This window comes from Tasmannia lanceolata, unplaced genomic scaffold, assembly GCF_043159265.1.
Source record: "Tasmannia lanceolata isolate RefF3 unplaced genomic scaffold, GAP_Taslan_0.1 ptg000018l, whole genome shotgun sequence".
NCBI lineage: Eukaryota > Viridiplantae > Streptophyta > Magnoliopsida > Canellales > Winteraceae > Tasmannia > Tasmannia lanceolata.
In genome coordinates this window covers 34,638,899-34,659,918 of record NW_027518695.1, presented here as the reverse complement: position 1 = coordinate 34,659,918, position 21,020 = coordinate 34,638,899, and the positions used below count along the sequence as shown (strand labels likewise).

The window sequence follows — 21,020 nt, the reverse complement described above, 5'->3', positions numbered from 1 at the left end:
GGACATTATCATGCACAAGCCTCTCATAAGAGCTATCCACGATAAGTGGACTCCCGGCACTAACACGTTCAGGTTAGGGAGTATAAATGTCCCCTTCCTTCCAAGAGATGTGGCATTGGCATTAGGACTGCCACTTAGTGGAGAGCGAATGGACGTGGTGAGGGTTCTGTCATTCGACAGGACAAAACCGCAACCTAAAGTGCCAGGCTAGCTATTTCCAGAGGCCAACGTCAAGCCATCGGTTATTGAGGATGAAATTACAGCATTAGTTAGAGAACGCAATAAAGTTTCGATAGAGAAGACAGTGAAATATGTTCTCCTGCATCTTTTTGCCTCTGTCCTTTTCACAAAAAGCGCACATCGAGCTGACGAGCTCTTCTGGCCCTACATCGACGACATAGGAAACATTGGCAACTATAACTGGGCGATGGCAGTGTATGACTGGCTCGTAGATTACCTAGACAGAGTCAGCAAGGGTGGCAGGTACCTTGGTGGCTGCTCGTTGGTAATTCAGGTAATTTGGACTCATGACATTTAATATTCTAACCGTGCTGTTTATAGTTTGATTAACATGGTGTTTCGTATGTATGCAGGTATGGTTATACGAGCATACCACATTTTGGATTCCCACCAATCCAACTGCTCGTCCACGTGTCCTTAAATGGGACTGGAAAGCAAACGAATCAAAGACATATCGATTAGTGGAGCAGAAGCAGATAAAGAAATCGGAGGTGAGATATGAAAAATTTGTTAACGTATATATCAATACTAGTATCTTGATAACTGACTATGTTTTCCAAAAATTCAGGTGGTGGTGACATTGAAAGTATCTCTGTTAGAGAAGTCACAGTACCTACAGGATGAGGTAATGCAGTCGAGCAGGACTATGTTGCGTACGTTATTTTATTTTACTTATTGATTTTTTAAATTTGATCATTGACTGTCATGTTTAAACATTAGGATGCTGATGAGACAATGGAAGTCGATAAGGAACAGTTGGAATCCGAGGGGATAGTTTTGGGAGTAGAAAGTGAAATGGAGAAAGGAAGTAGTGAAGATGAGTCGAAGCATATAAAATTTTTGGCGAGAGAGGAAGATGTAATTGATAGACAGTGGCAGATGATTACAGCAGCATGGGAAGAAATAAGAAAAATAGAGGAAGATGTTGGAAAAAGAGAGGAAGATGTCAGAAAGAAAGAGGAGGATTTGAAAAAAGGATGGGAGCGTATGCGGAGAACAAATGAAGGGACTGGGGGAAGAATGGAGGGGGTTGAGGTGGAGGGGGTTGAGGAGGAGAGGAAGGGCGAAAATGCATCTCAAGGTGCACGATTATCTTCGCAGCTGTGCGAGGATTGGACGGATTTAGCTGACCTTGGATGTGACATGGATGTAGCCGCCACCCTAATAGATGTATCAGCTCAGAACCCCAAGTCACATGAAGAAATATTCGGCACCACAGACGGGGTGATCCTTAACCCTTTACAACGATTGTTCGAAATGGAGGTGACCAAGGAAGAGGCACCATCTACTGAAGTTGAGATGAAAGTGAGCGGTGTAAGGGATGAGATGGTGGATTCCGAATTAGGGAGCATTGTGAGGGGTGTGAAGATGGATGGAAGGAGTAGGAAACCTGGGAGAGCCAGAAAAAGCCCCTACTATTCAGGGAAGACCCGAAAGAGGAGGCAGAAGGAAGGGAAGAAACAGGGGGAGCACCCCAACATACCTAAACCACCGCCCAAGAAGAAAGGGGATGACGGTAAGATGCGTAAGGGAAGGAGAACAGCTCTGATAGAGAGACTTCTAAAGCATGATAAAAGGCAAGTAGATGTGAATTATATTATACCATGATTTAAGTTGATCAGAATTGAAAATTATTAACTAACAATTTAATACAATTTTGCAGTGATATCCTCATGGAAACGGATGATGTACACCTAATAGCTGAACACCTACAACATCTTTGGAATGTCAGACAATACCTGACTGGCACTGTAAGTGTCATTTTTTATCATTAATTTCTACATTACTGTAGGGAATAATGTACATCTGACATTTACTTCTCTTCCTTGAAGATTGTCGATATATATGGGAAGCACGTGCAGTCCTCCAACGACGATGGGTTAGCAGATCCTACAATGGGGGGAATTGTCTTCGTTCCATCGGTGGTACATGTAAGTGTTATTTCTATCATCCCACATTGAGGTTTACATAAGATTTTATCTGTAGTATCCCATTGAATTCTTTTTTTTATAGGGAACTCTTACTGCAGTAGGGACCGAAGTCACTGAGGTCCAGAGGGTAGAAAAGTGGAGGACAGCAAAGGACGCTCTGCACAGTAGACTTATAAACCACCACCTCGAAGCAATAAAAATGGTACTATTACCATTATGTGAAGACAACCATTGGGTTCTCCTCATTGTCGATATGGTCAACAAAATCTTCCACGAATGCAATTCCTGTAAAAGAATGGAGTTCCAGGAAAGAGCAGGATTGACCGTAAGTGGGTTAGCATCTTTAATGTTTTCCTACTTATAAATCTATACGTATAACACTTATGTTTCCTAAACCTGTCAATGTTAACCACTTGCAGGTTGTGTTGTTGAAGGAGTACTTAAAGGAAAGGGGTTGTGATATAGACCACTTTCAATATGCGCAGATGGAAAATTTCCCACAACAGGCCAATGGGTCAGTATATTAGTATATTTAAATGTTTATTTTTCTAGGCTATGATTTTGATTCGCTCAATACAACTGTTGTTATGCAGGTTCGACTGTGGTTTGTTCGTGCTTAAAGCGATCGACCATCTGTATGCAAATGATCCATTTACTTTCAGCAAGTCTGACATTCCCGCTTATCGGCTGCAGCTGTGCGAAAGATTCTTGAGCGGAGAGTTTGGGGACTGTGGTGATTTCCTTAAGGGGGATATATGACTGAAAAATGAAGAACCTCTCTTCAAGTTCTGATGGATGTTGTAAACATGGTGGATATTGATGGTCTTTCCAGTGAAGTTTTCTGTGTATTTGTAAGCAAAATGGGGTAAAATGGGCTAAATTTATTTGTAATTGTTGGGCGCAGATGTGTAGGACAGAAAGCAGGGTGTAGAGACACAGAGGGAGGGTTTGTTTGTATCTCAGCATACTGACAACTATGTATTTGTAATGAAAAATCAAGTTCTGTGAAGTGATGGTGGTTGTGGCATTGGGTTCATTGCGAAATATGGTAAAGGTCTTTGAAAATCATCAAATATTTGTTCATAAAGTTTTGGGGGAATTTATATTTCTATTGGATGGAAATATGATTTATTTGTAATTGTGGTTATTCTCTCTACTTTATATTTTCATCGTCATAGTTGGCAATGGGACCCCTGTTTTTTGTGCTTTTCCGGTTTTGTTTGGTTGGTTGAACTATTGGGAAGAAAAAAATTCTTCCTCAAAGTTGTTCATAAATTGCACACTTAATTTCTTACAACAGCCACCCTCTTCTTTCCAAATGGACTTTCCACCCCACACCATAGGATGATCCATAACGTCCATTTGATGGGCCACAATTTCAATAGTTTGTGTAGCAAAAGACAATTCATACAAAATAAAAATATAAAATAAATGGGTTAGCAGATCCTAAAGTGGAACCTCCAACGATTCTCGGAATTCCACAATGTCTCGGAACTCCGAGATTTCCGCCACGTTATTCTCGGAGCTCCGAGATATTTTCTCGGAACTCCGAGATTCGGTCCAGTATAATATGAAAAAACTCGTCTATTCTCGGAGCTCCGAGAAATTTTCTCGGAACTCCGAGATTCGTTCCAGTAGCATATCCAAAAAACCTGTATATTCTCGGAGCTCCGAGAACATTTCTCGGAACTCCGAGATTCCTTCCAGTAGCATATCCAAAAAACCTATATATTCTCGGAGCTCCGAGAACATTTCTCGGAACTCCGAGATTCGTTCCAGTAGCATATACAAAAAATCGTAAATTCTCGGAGCTCCGAGAGTAATTCTCGGAACTCCGAGATTCGGGCAATGGAAAAAAAAATTTCCTTTTGTTCTCGGAACTCCGACACAGTGTCTCGGAACTCCGAGAATCGGCCCAGGAGCTTCATAACCCTGGACCCGGTTCCTTTTTTTTACTTTACTTTTCTTCTCTTCTTTCCCTATACCTAAACCACTTCTCTTGAAACCCTAAGTCCACTTTTTCTTTCGTTCCGTCATTTTCTCCCTACATCTTCCTCCAAAACCCTCTTCTCCCTTCCAAATCCCTCTCTTCTTCCTAAAACCCTAGCATTTCACCCCTTTTTTGTTTTTTCTTTCTTCCCTTATCTATTTCTCTTTTTGGCCTCCATTTTAGGGCTATTTCTCTTCTTCTTTACATATCACTTTTCTCTCCACCCATATTTCCTCTCACCATGCCTCCTAAAACCAAAAATCTCAACATCGGAGGCTCCTCCCAAGTTGAAGACCCCGAATACGTTCGTGAAGAAGTTCCCGACGAAGAAGGGCCTTCACGGAAGAAGTCCAAGGCCAAGGCTGTGGCTGCCGAGGTTGTGGCCAAGTCCTATTTCACTGGGGATAAGGCGAAGAAACTTTGGGACGACGTCGGCACTAGGCGCGTCCTGACCGGTAGGTACATTGATCCCCCTGTCCTTGAAAATTTTGATTTAAAGGCCAAATTTGATGCTCTTCATTGGACACCCATCCTTCACATTAACGAACCCGTTTACCCTCGATTGGTGCGTCTCTTCTATGCCAATCTCACCATTTCCCCTTCCTTCTTCAAAATCGAATCTAAGGTCAAGAAAACTGTCATCAAATTCACCTATCAGACTTTTGCCACAGTATTTGGGATTAGCCATGAGGGCCTCTTACACTATTTTTGGCCGGACGATGGGACGCATGAACTTGATGATATTGATCATGACATTGTCTATGGGCGGATAACACGGCGCTACCACCCTAATATGCCCGTACAATCTGCCGACCTCATTCCGGTTGCGCGCGTACTCCATAACTTCATGTACCACATCTTCATACCTCGTGGTGGGATGCGTGAAGCCGTAAGACCCTTAGAGGTATATATTATCTACAGCATCCTAGAGGGCCGCCAGCTTTGTCTGCCATATATCATGTTTCGCTTCATGTTTCAGACCCCTGAACGCTACCGATCTTCCTTGCCATATGGCATGATTCTCACCCGTGTCTTCCGGCACTTCGGCATCACCTTGGATGGAGAGATGACCATGACTCCTACTGCCCTGTTTGATATTCCGACCTTTAACCGCATGGCTCTTAATGAAGCAGCGATTGACATCGATGTTCACGATGGAGGAGGCTACGAAGCCGAGGACCAGCCTGCACCGGCACCTCAGCCTTCAGAAGATACATCTCAGTTCTGCACTCGCCAGGATTTGGCTCACATGTAGGAGGCCATTGAGCGATCCATGGCCTCTCAGTTTCAGCAGTTGTCTACCCATGTCGACTCTGCGATTTCGACTCGCTTCCACACCATGACTTCCCACTTTGATGACCAGTGGGCCGCCTATTATCGCTACATCTCCAGTGGTCAGTGGGGCCAGGCGCCGGGCAGTTCTTCTCATCACCCACCGCCTCCTTCAGAGCAGTAGATGGCTCTAGTTCTCTGATGATGGATCCTGTCTTGTTCAGATTTTTTTTTATATTAGCCTTATCTATATGTTTCTATAGTGTTTGGATTATCAGTTGGTTGTATGGATCATATTTAGGTAGTTGCTTGGATAGTCAGTTGGATCTTTTTGGGATGTATTCCGTTTTATATAATTCTGTCACTGTTATGATGTGTCGTGGATGCTATGTCCTTTGAGTGGTTGTATGCACTTTCATTGGCTCACACCTACTCTCTTTCCTTTTGTTCCACCTTTTTTGGTGATGACAAAAGGGGGAGAATATTTGAGCTCCCAAGTCATAATAATATGCATATATTAAGGGGGAGTAAAGCTCTATGCTCCATTTTTTTGGGACATCAATGCCCATGAAACGAACAAAAAGGTCAATAAATAAAGGTTGCAAAATGACAAACTTTATTTCGCCCTTTCTTACCAGCAGGGAAAAGCTTTTTGCAAACTTTTTTGCAAAATGACAAACTTTTTGCAAAATGAACAAAAAGGTCATATATATATATATATATATATATATATACAACCAATTTAATTTTCCAGTTCTTGAATTTTCTTACCAGCAGGGAAAAGCTTATTTTAACAATGCTTGCAAGGTAGAACTCATTCGAGCTTCAGAAAACTGGGCAGCCTTCAACTATGACAACCCATTCCACCTTAAGAAAACAGGGTTTCCCTCCAAAAATTACAGTATACCAGTAATTACAGTATACCATTAATTACAGTATAACAAAGAATACAGTATTCCACCTTCAAAAAATTGGGTTTCCCTCATAAAACTGGGCAGCCTTCAACTATGCACACCACTAATTACAGTATACCATTAATTATAGTATAACAAAAAATAGAGTATTCCACCTTCAGAAAATTGGGTTTTCCTCATAAAACTGGGCAGCCTTCAACTATGCACACCACTAATTACAGTATACCATTAATTACAGTATAACAAAAAATAGAGTATTCCACCTTCAAAAAATTGGGTTTTCCTCAGAAAACTTGCCAGCCTTCAACTATGCACACCACTAATTACAGTATACCAAAAAAGGGTTTCCCTCAAAAAATTATTATATACAGCAACTAATTACTGTGCACACTTTCAATTAATCCACTTCTCCTCCTTCATCCAACTGGAGTCTCCAATGCATTCTCCGCGGAATAATTACGTGAAAAAAGGAGCTGCACAAGGTACACCCGACCTACAACACCACCACCACACCGAATAAGTATGGAATCGGGGATGTTCTATACTACTTATTGACCTCAATATATTACGTATCATGTACCTATTGAAAACGGGGGCAGAGGGTCAAATGGAAGATTCATCAGGGAGTTGTCTCTCCATGGGAGGTTCTCTGCAAGTCCTTTTGTTGTGGCCTAGTTTTCCACAGATCGTACATTTGCGATGCACTCCACTCTGCAATTCGCGGTCAGATCTTCTCGTTCGCGGCCGTCCAGGTGGTCTTTTCGCTATTGGAGGTAATACAGTCTGCAGAGGTTCTGGAGGCAGTTCCCATTGAGTGCGATCTACTGTAGGGTGAAGCACCTCACAGTACGTTTCCCGATACATCTCTATACGAAACCATTTATGGCAATAATCGTACTCATCAAAATCTGTGATGGCAATGGCTGCCATGGCATGTCCGCACGGAAGGCCAAGCGTTTGGAACTCACGACATGTACAGGTTTGTTGCAGCAAGTTTACGACATCATGATGATCACGGGACCTTACTTCAAATTCGTGCACACCTACTCGATAAGCAGTATATCCGCGACCCTGTTCCCTGGCCAGTCCCAAATGTTTTTCTGCATAATGCGTGCACTTTGTTTCCCATTGAAGGCCCATCGCTTGATGTTTCTGTATGTATTCGGAGCTCTTAAAACGAGTCAGCTCCACCGCAGCTGCAATCGGCAATTTTCTGGCATCCTTTAGCACTGCATTGTAACACTCCGATCTATTGGTGGTCAACACATCATATCTTTCCCCCTTGAAGTAGAAACTAGCCCAGTTTTCCTTCGGAATAGCGGCTATCCAGTTGTGTGCATTTTCATTCCTCGCCTTAATTTTTTCCATTGTGTCTATGAAAACACTCTCTCTCAAAGCCCTAGCAGCTCTCCAGAACAATTTCTTAAGTAAAGGGTCTTTGAAGTCGGTGTACAGATTGGCGGCGAGGTGACGCATGCAGTAGCTATGGTTTGCAATAGGCATTACTTTAGGCACTGCTTGCATCAACCCCTTTTGTCGATCGGAGCACAGGGTCAATGCGCCTATCCCCTCAGGCAATACGTGCCGCTTCACCAAATAGAGGAACCAGCACCAGCTATCTTCGTTCTCAGTCTCGACAACACCAAAAGCTAATGGAACTAAGCCGTTGTTCCCGTCTACCCCAACTGCGATCAGTAAGATTCCAAGATACTTTCCACGTAGATGCGTCCCATCGACCAAAACTATCGATCTGAGTGTTCGTTGGAAAGAACGTATGCTGGGACCAAATGCCCAGAATAAGCGAGCAAATTTATCATCTCCCCCTGGACGTAGATCTCTCGCTCGAAAAACACGCATGTAGGTGCTCGGGTTTGTTCTCATCATCGCAACTATCAGTGCAGGGAGCAAGCGGTACGAGTCCTCCACATTTCCACACTTTATTTCAAGGATGATGTTCATCGTAAGGTGTGCTCTACGGTAGGTCATGGTTATACCCCAGTGCGACTTCATGTACTGTCTTATGATCCTTGTCCCCACATCTTCTGGACGGTCAAATAGGGGTAAGCATATCTCGGCAACCCATGGGGATGTAGCTAGATGATTATCATTGCCCTTTAAGTGAGATGTACACGTATGGTCGCTCACAAACTTCTTCACTAACACATAAGTCATACGGCTAATGCCTGATATACGCCACTTGCAACCTGGTTCCTTGCATACAACGGCATACTTCTTGGGAGTTGACCGTGACTTCTTGAACATGAATCGCTGCCGAATTGCATACTCCTTAACGGCCTTCTTGAACTGCTTCATATTTGGATACATAGCCCCAACAGTTAACTCATCGAACTGAAGATTATCTGCATCTACCTCATCAGCCCCAACATACATGTCGTCTACTTCCAGTGGCCGACTTGTGCCAGCAGGTAGAAATGGCCAACCATTGGCGGTAGGGGGAGCCACTTCAGGATCATGGGCGGCCTCATCACCCTCCTCATCCTGAACCTCAGCCTCAGCCTCAGCCTCGTCATCATCCTCATCATCATCCTCTGCAGGATCATCATCATTGTCATCTTCAGTTCTAAATTCTTCGAAATCACAACCGAAGACATGAAAATCATCCTCCAAAACGTTAATATGCTCCAACGGCACATCTGCATCATTCCCGGGGACAATGATATCTTCGGAGGTAGGGTTCTCATACATATCGTCCGAGAAGTTTTTATTTTGGCCAACTCGTACCCTACACAGTTCAACAATAAAAAATTAGGATAGTAGATTGAGTACTTCAATATAAATAAAATTGTACAAGACATACCTTGAACTAAATTGTGCCGAGTCACCTCCTATGCTTGTATTACCCAATTCTGTTTCATATTCTCTTTCTAAGTCTACTTCAAAACGAGAGTCGGGAGTGACAGTTACTCGTTCCGATGGATATCTTAGGTGTGGAGTCGGTGGAACGGAAGTAGGAGGTATGCATGCATTATGAGAGGGATTTTGAGAGGGAATCGGTGGTACAGAAGTCAAACATATGGGCAGGTTATGAGAGGGATTTTGAGGTGAAAAGGAAGTAGAAGGTATGACATTGTTTGTGGGCAGAATGGAAGAATAAGATGAATTTAGGCCATTGTCAATTTTTGTTATGTATAGCATCACAGAGTTGAAATTATCTTTCTCAAGCACCTTAACCAACGATTGGAAGATTTCATCGCTATCGACGTCGATCAGAGTGCTTATATATGGATCAACAACATATCGACATTTGATGGATAGTGACACCCCTCCTCCAATACTCCCAATTCGACTGTGGATTAGAGCCTCTAATTCTTTAAGATTCATTCAGGGACTTACCAATAACAATTTCTTACTCCCACCAACATATTCCCAATTAACTTCATCCTTCAGTATGCCATCATAGTGTAACAGCAGAGAAAGCATTGTGCGTGCCAGTTTACGAAGACCTGCAAAGGGCAGACAAGATATGATAAGAACCAGTACGTAAAGGGGGCTTCTCAAGGCGAATAAGTAGAGGCCGACATAAGCAAAACCTTCGGAGGCACACGTTGAAAGAAGAAAATATGACCTTCCTGATTGAAAACTTGTCTGCAAAAGGAGTATATGATATGGTTAAGACTTAAACATGAGAAGAAGATGATAACATATTTTTTCTCAGTACATTTAATACCAGACTGAAGCATGGAAATAATTTAACATAAGTGAACATTGCATTTCAAGTACACAGGTCACAGTACGAAATCTAGTTTAAAGACGAAATCTACGAGAAATTAGTTTAACATGTTACATCTGGCAAGGATATAATATTTTCTTAATTAAATTACAGCAGAAGGGATTATGGGCACTCAAATGGGGTAGAAGAAGTACCCTTGGATGGTCCATCAAATCCAGAAGAAAGTCCTGAAGTTGAAAGTCATGGGTTTTCAGCTACAAAAAGGGGGTTATTAGTACCTAAGGGGGGCTTCTCAAGGCCAATAGAGGGGACCTATGGATGGTATTAGAGAAGGGATTATGGGTCTCAAATGGGGTAGGAGAAGTACCCTTGGAGGGTGCAGCAAATCCAAAGATGGTGCTCAAGTTGAAAGGCATGGGTTTTCAGCTACAAAGAAGGGGTTTGAAATACTCAAGAGGGGGGGTGAATTGAATTTAACTCAATATTAGGCCTTTTGAAAATTATCTATAAACCCTAATTGGAATTTTTCTTCACTTGAATAAATATTTGGTTAGTGCACATATAATTGAAAGAACAAAGTGAAATGCCAAACCAAAACAATAATGGAAATGCAAGAGTGAGAAATTGACACACCGATATATAGTGGTTCGGCCAACGGCCTACTCCACTCTACTCAAGGTCGCACTTGAGGGATTCCACTATAGGAGACCTCCACGATGCCCGGCTCCGAGGCGGTTACAAATCCAAGGGATATTAAACAAGGATGCCCTTACACCTTTACAAAGACTCTCCTTCTCCGCCGAGTTCTAAGCGGTTGCTCTCTAGGGAATTAAAAAGGGAATGCCCTAGCCACCTACACTAGATTTGAAAGAGAATAGCTTGGCTTCTTCTTGAAAGCTTGATGCTCTTTGTAGACCCTTGATTGCTCTTCAAAGATGGTGATTTGCAAGTGAAAGCACTACTATATCCAAACTCAAAAGATTCACAAGTGAAAGGCAAGTTTGGGATGAAAAACAAAAACTCAAGCTAAAATGGATTGCAAATGTTTTTGATGCTTAAGGATGTTTTTCAAAGATCAAGAGAGAGTGAAAAACTTCTCTACATGTTGTATATATAACCACACCAAAGAATATGACCGTTTGGGGGTGGAAATATCAAAAACCAACAATTAATTTGAATCCCAACGGCTATTTTTTAGTCTGTCGCGAGGTTCTCGGAGTTCCGAGAACCATTCTCGGAGTTCCGAGAATTCTCGGAGTTCCGAGAAATATTCTCGGAGTTCCGAGACAACGGCCAGAAGAAATAAAATTTCTACTGGACCATTTCTCGGAGTTCCGAGAAATTGTCTCGGAGTTCCGAGAAAGTGTCCAGATGCTACTGGACCTTTTCTCGGAGTTCCGAGGGAACTCTCGGAGTTCCGAGCTCGGAGCTCCGAGAAAAATTCTCGGAGTTCCGAGAAGCCTAAAAATCCGCACTTTTTGATTTTTATTGCAAATTTGATTTTTAGCTTTTGGAACTCAACTCCTATGGTTATTTTGGAATGTTTATGAGGGTCCCAACATGTTGGTCCATCACATAACCATTCACTAATGCATTTTAAGTTCTTAAGTGTTCTTTGAAAAACAAGTTGAAAACACTTTGCCTTGACTTGGAAATCTAAAGAGAAAGGATGTACAATGATACCTATGCAATCTTCAACTTCTCTTTAGTCTTGGTCTTCAATTGATCTTCCATCTTGTGTATGCTTTGCTTGAGAGATGAGGTGAGCTTCACTTAGCTCCTTTGACTCTTGTATGGGATATCTCCAAGCATGACCATGTTGTGTGTTGGTTTCTTCAATGATCAATCCTATCTTAAACACAACACTTCAAAGCAAATTGATTAGTATTCAAAAACACAATCAATTATGTTTAGAATCATCAAAACAAGATAGGAGAGTAGACCCTTGGGCTTACAATCTCCCCCTTTTTGATGATGACAAACAAAATTGATTATGAGGTGTGTGTGGAGTGACATAGTAGGCAAGTGAATACTAGAACTCCCCCTCAATATATGCACACATATAAATTATACAAGTTATAAGCAAGTGGTGCATATAGTCAATTGAATAGATAATCAATTTCAAACTTCTCCCCCTTTTGTCATCGACAGAAAGGGTGTAAAAAAAATAGGAGTGGATAACTCCCCCTGAATCAATGCTTATGGTATAAAATTATATAACCAAGTAATGCACATATACCTGTTCATGATCGAGATGTTGACATATGTCAAGATGTTAGGTATTTTAATTAAAGTGAAGATACCTCTCCAACTTAGAAAAACTAAGAAGGCTAAGAATATCAATTGAGTGATTTTTAAGATTAAAAATTTGACATCTCATTCATGCAGATACTACCAAACAAAGATTATATATATAAATACTATATAGATAAGCTGGTTAAAGGCACAAAGTATTTATTTGGCAATTTCTTTGATTTGATCCGCACTCCATATGTTTAAGGCACTTCGGATATAGCAAATTCTATCATCACTAAGGGGTTTTGTAAAGATATCCGCTAATTGTTCTTCAGTGTTGATATATTTTAAGCAAATATCCCCTTTTTGTGAGTGATCTCTGATGAAGTGGTGCCTAATCTCAATGTGTTTTGTTCTTGAGTGTTGTATGGGGTTCTTTGTTAAGCTTATAGCACTAGTATTGTCACATTGGATGAGAATATTATCCATTTTGATTGCATAGTCCATCAATGTGCTTTTCATCCATAGGACTTGAGCACAGCAAGCTCCAGCTGCCACATATTCTGCTTCTGTTGTGGACAGAGCTACTGAATTTTGCTTCTTGCTAAACCATGAAACAAGTGATTTACCCAAGAATTGGCAAGTCCCACTAGTGCTTTTCCTATCTACTCTACATCCAGCAAAGTCTGCATCTGAATATCCGATGAGAGTGAAGGAAGATGATCTTTCATACCACAGTCCTAGACTTTGGGTTCCTTTTAAGTACTTGAAGATCTTCTTAACTGCCGATAGGTGAGATTCTTTAGGATCCGATTGAAATCGAGCACAGAGACAGACAGTAAACATAATGTCTGGTCTGCTGGCTGTCAAATAGAGCAAACTACCTATCATACCCCTATACAATTTCTGATCCACAGATTTGCCAAATTCATCTTTTTCTAGCTTAGCAGTAGTACTCATGGGAATTCTTGATGTCTTACTGCTATCCATGCCATACTTCTTTAATAACTCCTTTGTATATTTTTCTTGATTTAAAAATATTCCATTTTTGTATTGTTTAATTTGAAGTCCTAAGAAGTAGGTTAACTCTCCCATCATGCTCATTTCAAATTCATTTTTCATTAAGGTTGCAAATTCATCACACAATTTTTGATTAGTTGAGCCACAGATGGTATCATCCACATAGATTTGGACAAGGAGGATATCATGATTTTCTCTTTTGATAAATAAGGTTTTATCCACCTTTCCCATCTCGAATCCCTTTTCAACTAAGAAAGTGCAAAGCCTCTCATACCAAGCTCTAGGAGCTTGCTTTAATCCATATAAAGCTTTATCAAGCCTGAAGACATGATTTGGATGTTTGAAGTCTTCAAAACCTGGAGGTTGCTCAACATACACTTCCTCTTGGATATAGCCATTTAGGAAGGCACTTTTGACATCCATTTGATATAGTTTAAATCCTTTATGAGATGCATATGCCAAAAGTATCCTAATAGCCTCCATACGGGCAACAGGAGCAAATGTCTCATCATAATCTATCCCTTCCTCCTGATTGTACCCTTGGGCTACAAGCCTAGCTTTATTCCTAGTGATAATTCCATTTTCATCCAATTTATTTCTATACACCCATCTCGTGCCAATGACTGGATGATCACTAGGTCTAGGTACTAGCCTCCACACTTTGTTCCTTTCGAATTGACTTAGCTCTTCTTGCATAGCCATCAACCAATATTCATCCTTTTCAGCTTCCTTGATGGATTTTGGTTCTAATTCGGATAGGAACGCCAGATTGTTACTCACACTACGATAGTATGATCTAGTTCTTACTGGCAATGTGGCATCACCTAAGATTTGGGATTCAGGATGATCTACCAATGTTCTCCTATCCCTAGGCAATGAGTCATCATTTTCATTTTCTACTTCCTCACTAGGTAATGTATGACTTGTTGATGCATGAGGAGGAGCACTCAATTTTGGAAAAATATGTTCAACGGGTTCATCCTCATCATGTGGCATTTCTTGAGGTGTTGGCTCTCTTTCATCAAATGTCACATGCATGGATTCTTCTACTACTAGGGTTCTCCTATTAAATACTCTATATGCTTTGCTATGAGAAGAATACCCTAAGAATATTCCATCATCCGACTTCTTATCAAATTTATGTAAATTATCTCTAATGTTCAAAATGAAGCATTTACATCCAAACACTCTAAAATAGCTTATATTTGGTTTCAAGTTTTTCCAAAGCTCATAAGGTGTTTTCTTAGAGATTGGCCTTAAGTATACCCTGTTTATGATATAGCAAGCGGTGCTAACCGCTTCCGCCCAAAAATATCTAGGGAGATCATTTTCATGCAACATTGTTCTAGCCATTTCTTGGAGAGTTCGATTCTTTCTTTCTACTACTCCATTTTGTTGAGGTGTTCTAGGTGCGGAAAAATTATGTTTAATGCCATGTTCATTACAGTAAGTGTCAAAGTGTACATTTTCAAATTCCGTTCCATGATCACTTCTAATGTGGGAGATGGCAACACCTTTTTCATTTTGAATTTGATTGCATAATGTTAGGAAGTTTTCATAAGTTTCATCTTTATGTCCTAGAAATATGACCCATGTGAATCGTGAGTAGTCATCAACAACTACAAACACGTACCTCTTTCCACCTAGGCTACTAGTCTTCATTGGTCCAAAAAGATCCATATGAAGTAGCTCCAAAGGGTAGGAAGTTGAAATCATATTTTTAGGTGCAAAAGAGCTTTTCAATTGTTTTCCTAATTGACAAGTTCTACAAATGTGATCCTTGATGAATTTGAACTTAGGCAATCCTCTAACACTTTCTTTTGAGGAGAGGGTCGAAATGAGATCCATTCCGGCATGACCCAACCTCCTATGCCATAGCCAAGAATCCTCACTAATGGCATTTAGACAAGTCACTTTTTGGAGTCTAAGATCATCTAGTCCAATTGTATAAATGTTATTGTCTCTAGACCCTATGAATTTTACTTCTCCATTTATCTTATTTTTAACAATGCATTTGTCGGGATTGAAGACAACTTCAAAACCATTATCACATAATTGACTAATGCTAATAAGATTATGGGACAAGCCATCAACAAAGAGTACATCATGTATGGGAGAGGTAGAGTTACCTATGGTGCCTTCACCTTTGACTTTTCCTTTCTTGTCATCTCCAAAGGTAACTTCTCCACCATCCTTGAGTGATAGGGATGCAAATTGAGTGAGATCTCCGGTCATGTGTCTAGAGCATCCACTATCAAGGTACCATGTGTTCCTCTTGTTGTGGCTTTTAAGGCATACCTACATAGGAATAGGCAAGTGAGATCCCTTAGGTACCCAAATCTTCCTAATCTTGCTATGTTCATTTGTTTTCACTTTAGAGTTCAATTTGATCTTATCTTGTTTAGCATGCAAGCAAGCAACTTTATAATGACCTAACAATCCACAATAAAAGCAAATTTTGGTACTACTAGAGGAGGTCTTTTCAAGTTTGTTTTTATAGTTAGATATTGTGGTATTCCATCTATGTCCAAGTCCACTTTTGTCACTTGACATTCTTTGAAGATTTACAAGTTTATCCAATTTTAATGAACTATTTTCAAATTTTTCAAAGAGTTTCTTGAGTTCATCATATTCAAAAGATAGTTTACCGTTTTCATGCTTTAGTTTGTTATTTTCAATGGAAAGATTTTGTCGATTTTCATTCAAAGTCTTAATGGTAGCATTTAGCTCATGAATCTCTACTTTGCATTTTTCATTTTCATTATCTAAGAATTCATGATCCTTTTTTAACCAACCAAATTCTTTTGTCATGTTAGCAAGAGAATTTTCAAGTGATGCAATTTTATCAAATTGAATTTCAAGTTCATCATTTGCACTTTGTAAGGAATCTAAAACTTCTTGTAAGATAATGACATCATTTAAAGTGTTTACCTCATTGTTGTCATTTGTTGAGGCCATGAAGCACACATTTCTTGCTAATAGGCAATCTTCCCCATCATTTTGTTCGCCTTCGCTTTCAATCTCCTCATCCCATGTGGCGGACATTCCTTTCTTGCCTTCTCTTCTCTTGAAGCGGTTGTTTGAAGTAGGTTCATTGTTGAGTGGACAATCCGGGCGAATGTGTCCAAGCTTCTTGCAACCGTAACATCGGGGTTGAGAAGATCCATCACCAACTTCTTCTTTCTTCTTGAATGGAGGATTGGTCCTTCTATTTCTCATGCCTCCCATGTTTCTTTGCAAGAACTTGATCCTTCTTGTTAGGAGAGCTACTTCATCCTCGATGTCTTCCTTTGCATCTTCACTTTCACCTACATTACAAGCAAAAGCAATTCCTTTTCCTTTTTCGATTTTAGTTTCGATTTCGGGTGCTTTTGTTTTGAAAATCATTTCATGTGTGATCAAGGACCCTATAAGTTCATCTAGGTTCAAAGTGTTCATGTCCTTGGCTTCGGTGATTGCGGAGGTTTTGGATTCCCAAGACAAAGGTAGGGACCTAAGAATTTTAGTTACTAAATCTCTATTGGAAAATTGTTTTCCAAGTCCCCTTAATCCATTTACAAGGTTGGTGAATCTAGTGTACATGTCGGCAATTGTTTCATCGGGTGTCATTTGAAAAAGTTCGTATTGCCGAAAAATATGGTTCATTTTAGATTCTTTAACTTGATTGGTTCCTTCATGGGTGACTTCTAGAGTGTCCCAAATTTCCTTAGCCGAATTCAAATTTGATACTCTATTGAATTCTCCGGGAGATAGAGCACAAATGAGAGAATTCATGGCTTTGGCATTATAATTCGAAGCTTGTTGTTCGGCTTCGGTCCAATCATTTAAATTTCTTGTGGGTAGGATATATTCATTATTAATTGCTCTCCACATTTGATAGTCTTGAGTTAAAAAGATTTTCATTTTAGTTTTCCAAAAACCATAATTTGTACCATCAAAATAGGGTGGCCTAGTGTTTGAATAACCTTCATGATGTTGAGGGTAGTTTGCCATTTTTGAATCTTTACTCTAAACCGGTTAGGGTTTTTTTAAAAAAAATAGAGACGAGGCTTTGATACCAATTGAAATACTCAAGAGGGGGGGTGAATTGAATTTAACTCAATATTAGGCCTTTTGAAAATTATCTATAAACCCTAATTGGAATTTTTCTTCACTTGAATAAATATTTGGTTAGTGCACATATAATTGAAAGAACAAAGTGAAATGCCAAACCAAAACAATAATGGAAATGCAAGAGTGAGAAATTGACACACCGATATATAGTGGTTCGGCCAACGGCCTACTCCACTCTACTCAAGGTCGCACTTGAGGGATTCCACTATAGGAGACCTCCACGATGCCCGGCTCCGAGGCGGTTACAAATCCAAGGGATATTAAACAAGGATGCCCTTACACCTTTACAAAGACTCTCCTTCTCCGCCGAGTTCTAAGCGGTTGCTCTCTAGGGAATTAAAAAGGGAATGCCCTAGCCACCTACACTAGATTTGAAAGAGAATAGCTTGGCTTCTTCTTGAAAGCTTGATGCTCTTTGTAGACCCTTGATTGCTCTTCAAAGATGGTGATTTGCAAGTGAAAGCACTACTATATCCAAACTCAAAAGATTCACAAGTGAAAGGCAAGTTTGGGATGAAAAACAAAAACTCAAGCTAAAATGGATTGCAAATGTTTTTGATGCTTAAGGATGTTTTTCAAAGATCAAGAGAGAGTGAAAAACTTCTCTACATGTTGTATATATAACCACACCAAAGAATATGACCGTTTGGGGGTGGAAATATCAAAAACCAACAATTAATTTGAATCCCAACGGCTATTTTTTAGTCTGTCGCGAGGTTCTCGGAGTTCCGAGAACCATTCTCGGAGTTCCGAGAAATATTCTCGGAGTTCCGAGACAACGGCCAGAAGAAATAAAATTTCTACTGGACCATTTCTCGGAGTTCCGAGAAATTGTCTCGGAGTTCCGAGAAAGTGTCCAGATGCTACTGGACCTTTTCTCGGAGTTCCGAGGGAACTCTCGGAGTTCCGAGCTCGGAGCTCCGAGAAAAATTCTCGGAGTTCCGAGAAGCCTAAAAATCCGCACTTTTTGATTTTTATTGCAAATTTGATTTTTAGCTTTTGGAACTCAACTCCTATGGTTATTTTGGAATGTTTATGAGGGTCCCAACATGTTGGTCCATCACATAACCATTCACTAATGCATTTTAAGTTCTTAAGTGTTCTTTGAAAAACAAGTTGAAAACACTTTGCCTTGACTTGGAAATCTAAAGAGAAAGGATGTACAATGATACCTATGCAATCTTCAACTTCTCTTTAGTCTTGGTCTTCAATTGATCTTCCATCTTGTGTATGCTTTGCTTGAGAGATGAGGTGAGCTTCACTTAGCTCCTTTGACTCTTGTATGGGATATCTCCAAGCATGACCATGTTGTGTGTTGGTTTCTTCAATGATCAATCCTATCTTAAACACAACACTTCAAAGCAAATTGATTAGTATTCAAAAACACAATCAATTATGTTTAGAATCATCAAAACAAGATAGGAGAGTAGACCCTTGGGCTTACAGGGTTATTAGTACCTAAGGGGGGCTTCTCAAGGGCAACAGAGGGGACCTATGGATGGTATTAGAGAAGGGATTATGGGCCCTCAAATGGGGTAGAAGAAGTACCCTCGGAGGGTCCATCAAATCCAGAAGATGGTCGTGAAGTTGAAAGTCATGGGTTTTCAGCTACAAAAAAAGGGTTACTAGTACCTAAGGGGGGCTTCTCAAGGGCAATAGAGGGGACCTATGGATGGTATTAGAGAAGGGATTATGGGCCCTCAAATGGGGTAGAAGAAGTACCCTCGGAGGGTCCATCAAATCCAGAAGATGGTCGTGAAGTTGAAAGTCATGGGTTTTCAGCTACAAAAAAGGGGTTACTAATACCTCAGGGGGGCTTCTCAAGGGCAATAGAGGGGACCTATGGATGGTATTAGAGAAGGGATTATGGGCACTCAAATGGGGTAGGAGAAGTACCCTCGGAGGGTCCATCAAATCCAGAAGAAGGTCCTCAAGTTGAAAGTCAAGGGTTTTCAGCTACAAAGAAGGGGTTATTAGTACCTGAGGGGGGCTTCTCAAGGGCAACCGAGGGGAGCTATGCATGGTATTAGAGAAGGGATTATAGGCACTAAAATGGGGTAGAAGTACCCTTGGAGGGTCCATCAAATCCAGAAGAAAGTCCTGAAGTTGAAAGTCATGGGTTTTCAGCTACAAAAAAGGGGTTATTAGTACCTAAGGGGGGCTTCTCAAGGGCAATAGAAGGGAGATATGCATGGTATTAGAGAAGGGATTATGGGCCCTCAAATGGGGTAGAAGAAGTACCCTTGGAGGGTCCATCAAATCCAGAAGATGGTCGTGAAGTTGAAAGTCATGGGTTTTCAGCTACAAAGAAGGGGTTATTAGTACCTAAAGAGGGCTTCTCAAGGGCAACCGAGGGGAGCTATGCATGGTATTAGAGAAGGGATTATGGGCCCTCAAATGGGGTAGAAGAAGTACCCTTGGAGGGTCCATCAAATCCAGAAGATGGTCGTCAAGTTGAAAGTCATGGGTTTTCATCTACAAAAAAGGGGTTATTAGTACCTAAGGGGGGCTTCTCAAGGGCAACCGATGGGAGCTATGCATGGTGTTAGAGAAGGGATTATGGGCACTCAAATGGGGTAGAAGTACCCTTGGAGGGTCCATCAAATCCAGAAGAAAGTCCTGAAGTTGAAAGTCATGGGTTTTCAGCTACAAAAAAGGGGTTATTAGTACCTAAGGGGGGCTTCTCAAAGGCAATAGAGGGGAGCTATGCATGGTATTAGAGAAGGGATTATGGGCCCTCAAATGGGGTAGAAGAAGTACCCTTGGAGGGTTCATCAAATCCAGAAGATGGTCGTCAAGTTTAAAGTCATGGGTTTTCAGCTACAAAGAAGGGGTTATTAGTACCTAAGGGGGGCTTCTCAAGGGCAACCGAGTGGAGCTATGCATGGTATTAGAGAAGGGATTATGGGCCCTCAAATGGGGTAGAAGAAGTACCCTTGGAGGGTCCATCAAATCCAGAAGATGGTCGTCAAGTTGAAAGTCATGGGTTTTCATCTACAAAAAAGGGGTTATTAGTACCTAAGGGGGGCTTCTCAAGGGCAACCGAGGGGAGCTATGCATGGTATTAGAGAAGGGATTATGGGAACTAAAATGGGGTAGAAGTACCCTTGGAGGGTCCATCAAATCCAGAAGAAAGTCCTGAAGTTGAAAGTCATGGGTTTTCAGCTACAAAAAAGGGGTTATTAGTACCTGTAGACACCCCATTTTGACCGGACCCAAGTTCGCTATGCTTGGGCGAAATCCCGTTCAATCATTTCCGCCATGTTTCGCACTTTTCCGTTAAGTGTTGAGAGAGATTATTCCCAAGAATCCGAGCAAGAGAGAATTTGGATCCGATTGATGGGCCCGTCTTGAGCATTTGTTTAGATTTGGATCAAACAGGGTGGCCCGCGCATTGTTTTAGTGAAAAATGAGTTTTGAACCTACTTCGATCCAACACCTAAAGATGATCATCAAGAGAACGGTCAAGATCTCAGAGAAGTCGTTTTAACAACCAATTTTGTTACGATCATCAGGTTGAGTTACTCGGATCAGCCCATTGAAATGATTTAGGAGGACACAACCTACTTAGGTAGGGGACCCATCAATTGGATGGTCTGGATCGTCATAGAGGA

The 21,020-nt window shown here is 40.9% G+C and overlaps 1 protein-coding gene and 1 long non-coding RNA gene across 2 annotated transcripts; both read left to right on the top strand.

The window, feature by feature from the left end:
* The first annotated feature begins 257 nt into the window (after positions 1 to 257).
* Positions 258 to 2,930, top strand: LOC143850307 (uncharacterized). Its single transcript, XM_077359565.1, has 5 exons — positions 258 to 514; positions 594 to 731; positions 809 to 865; positions 2,591 to 2,685; positions 2,765 to 2,930. Exons 1-5 carry the CDS (start codon positions 428 to 430, stop codon positions 2,928 to 2,930), a joined length of 543 nt encoding a protein of 180 aa, XP_077215680.1. The 5' UTR covers positions 258 to 427.
* LOC143849837 (uncharacterized) lies at positions 1,963 to 2,360 on the top strand. The gene is made up of 3 exons (XR_013235882.1): positions 1,963 to 1,991; positions 2,073 to 2,171; positions 2,254 to 2,360. It is a non-coding gene; the product is annotated as an uncharacterized LOC143849837 (long non-coding RNA).
* Positions 2,931 to 21,020: the final 18,090 nt, after the last annotated feature.

What these genes read in the sequence shown, in the direction of transcription:
- LOC143850307 (XM_077359565.1), top strand. Translation starts at nt 428, where the DNA reads ATGGCAGTGTATGACTGGCTCGTAGATTACCTAGACAGAGTCAGCAAG. An exon ending in GCTGCTCGTTGGTAATTCAG is followed by an intron (nt 515 to 593) that starts GTAATTTGGACT and finishes GTATGTATGCAG; the next exon opens with GTATGGTTATACGAGCATAC. An exon ending in CACAGTACCTACAGGATGAG is followed by an intron (nt 866 to 2,590) that starts GTAATGCAGTCG and finishes AACCACTTGCAG; the next exon opens with GTTGTGTTGTTGAAGGAGTA.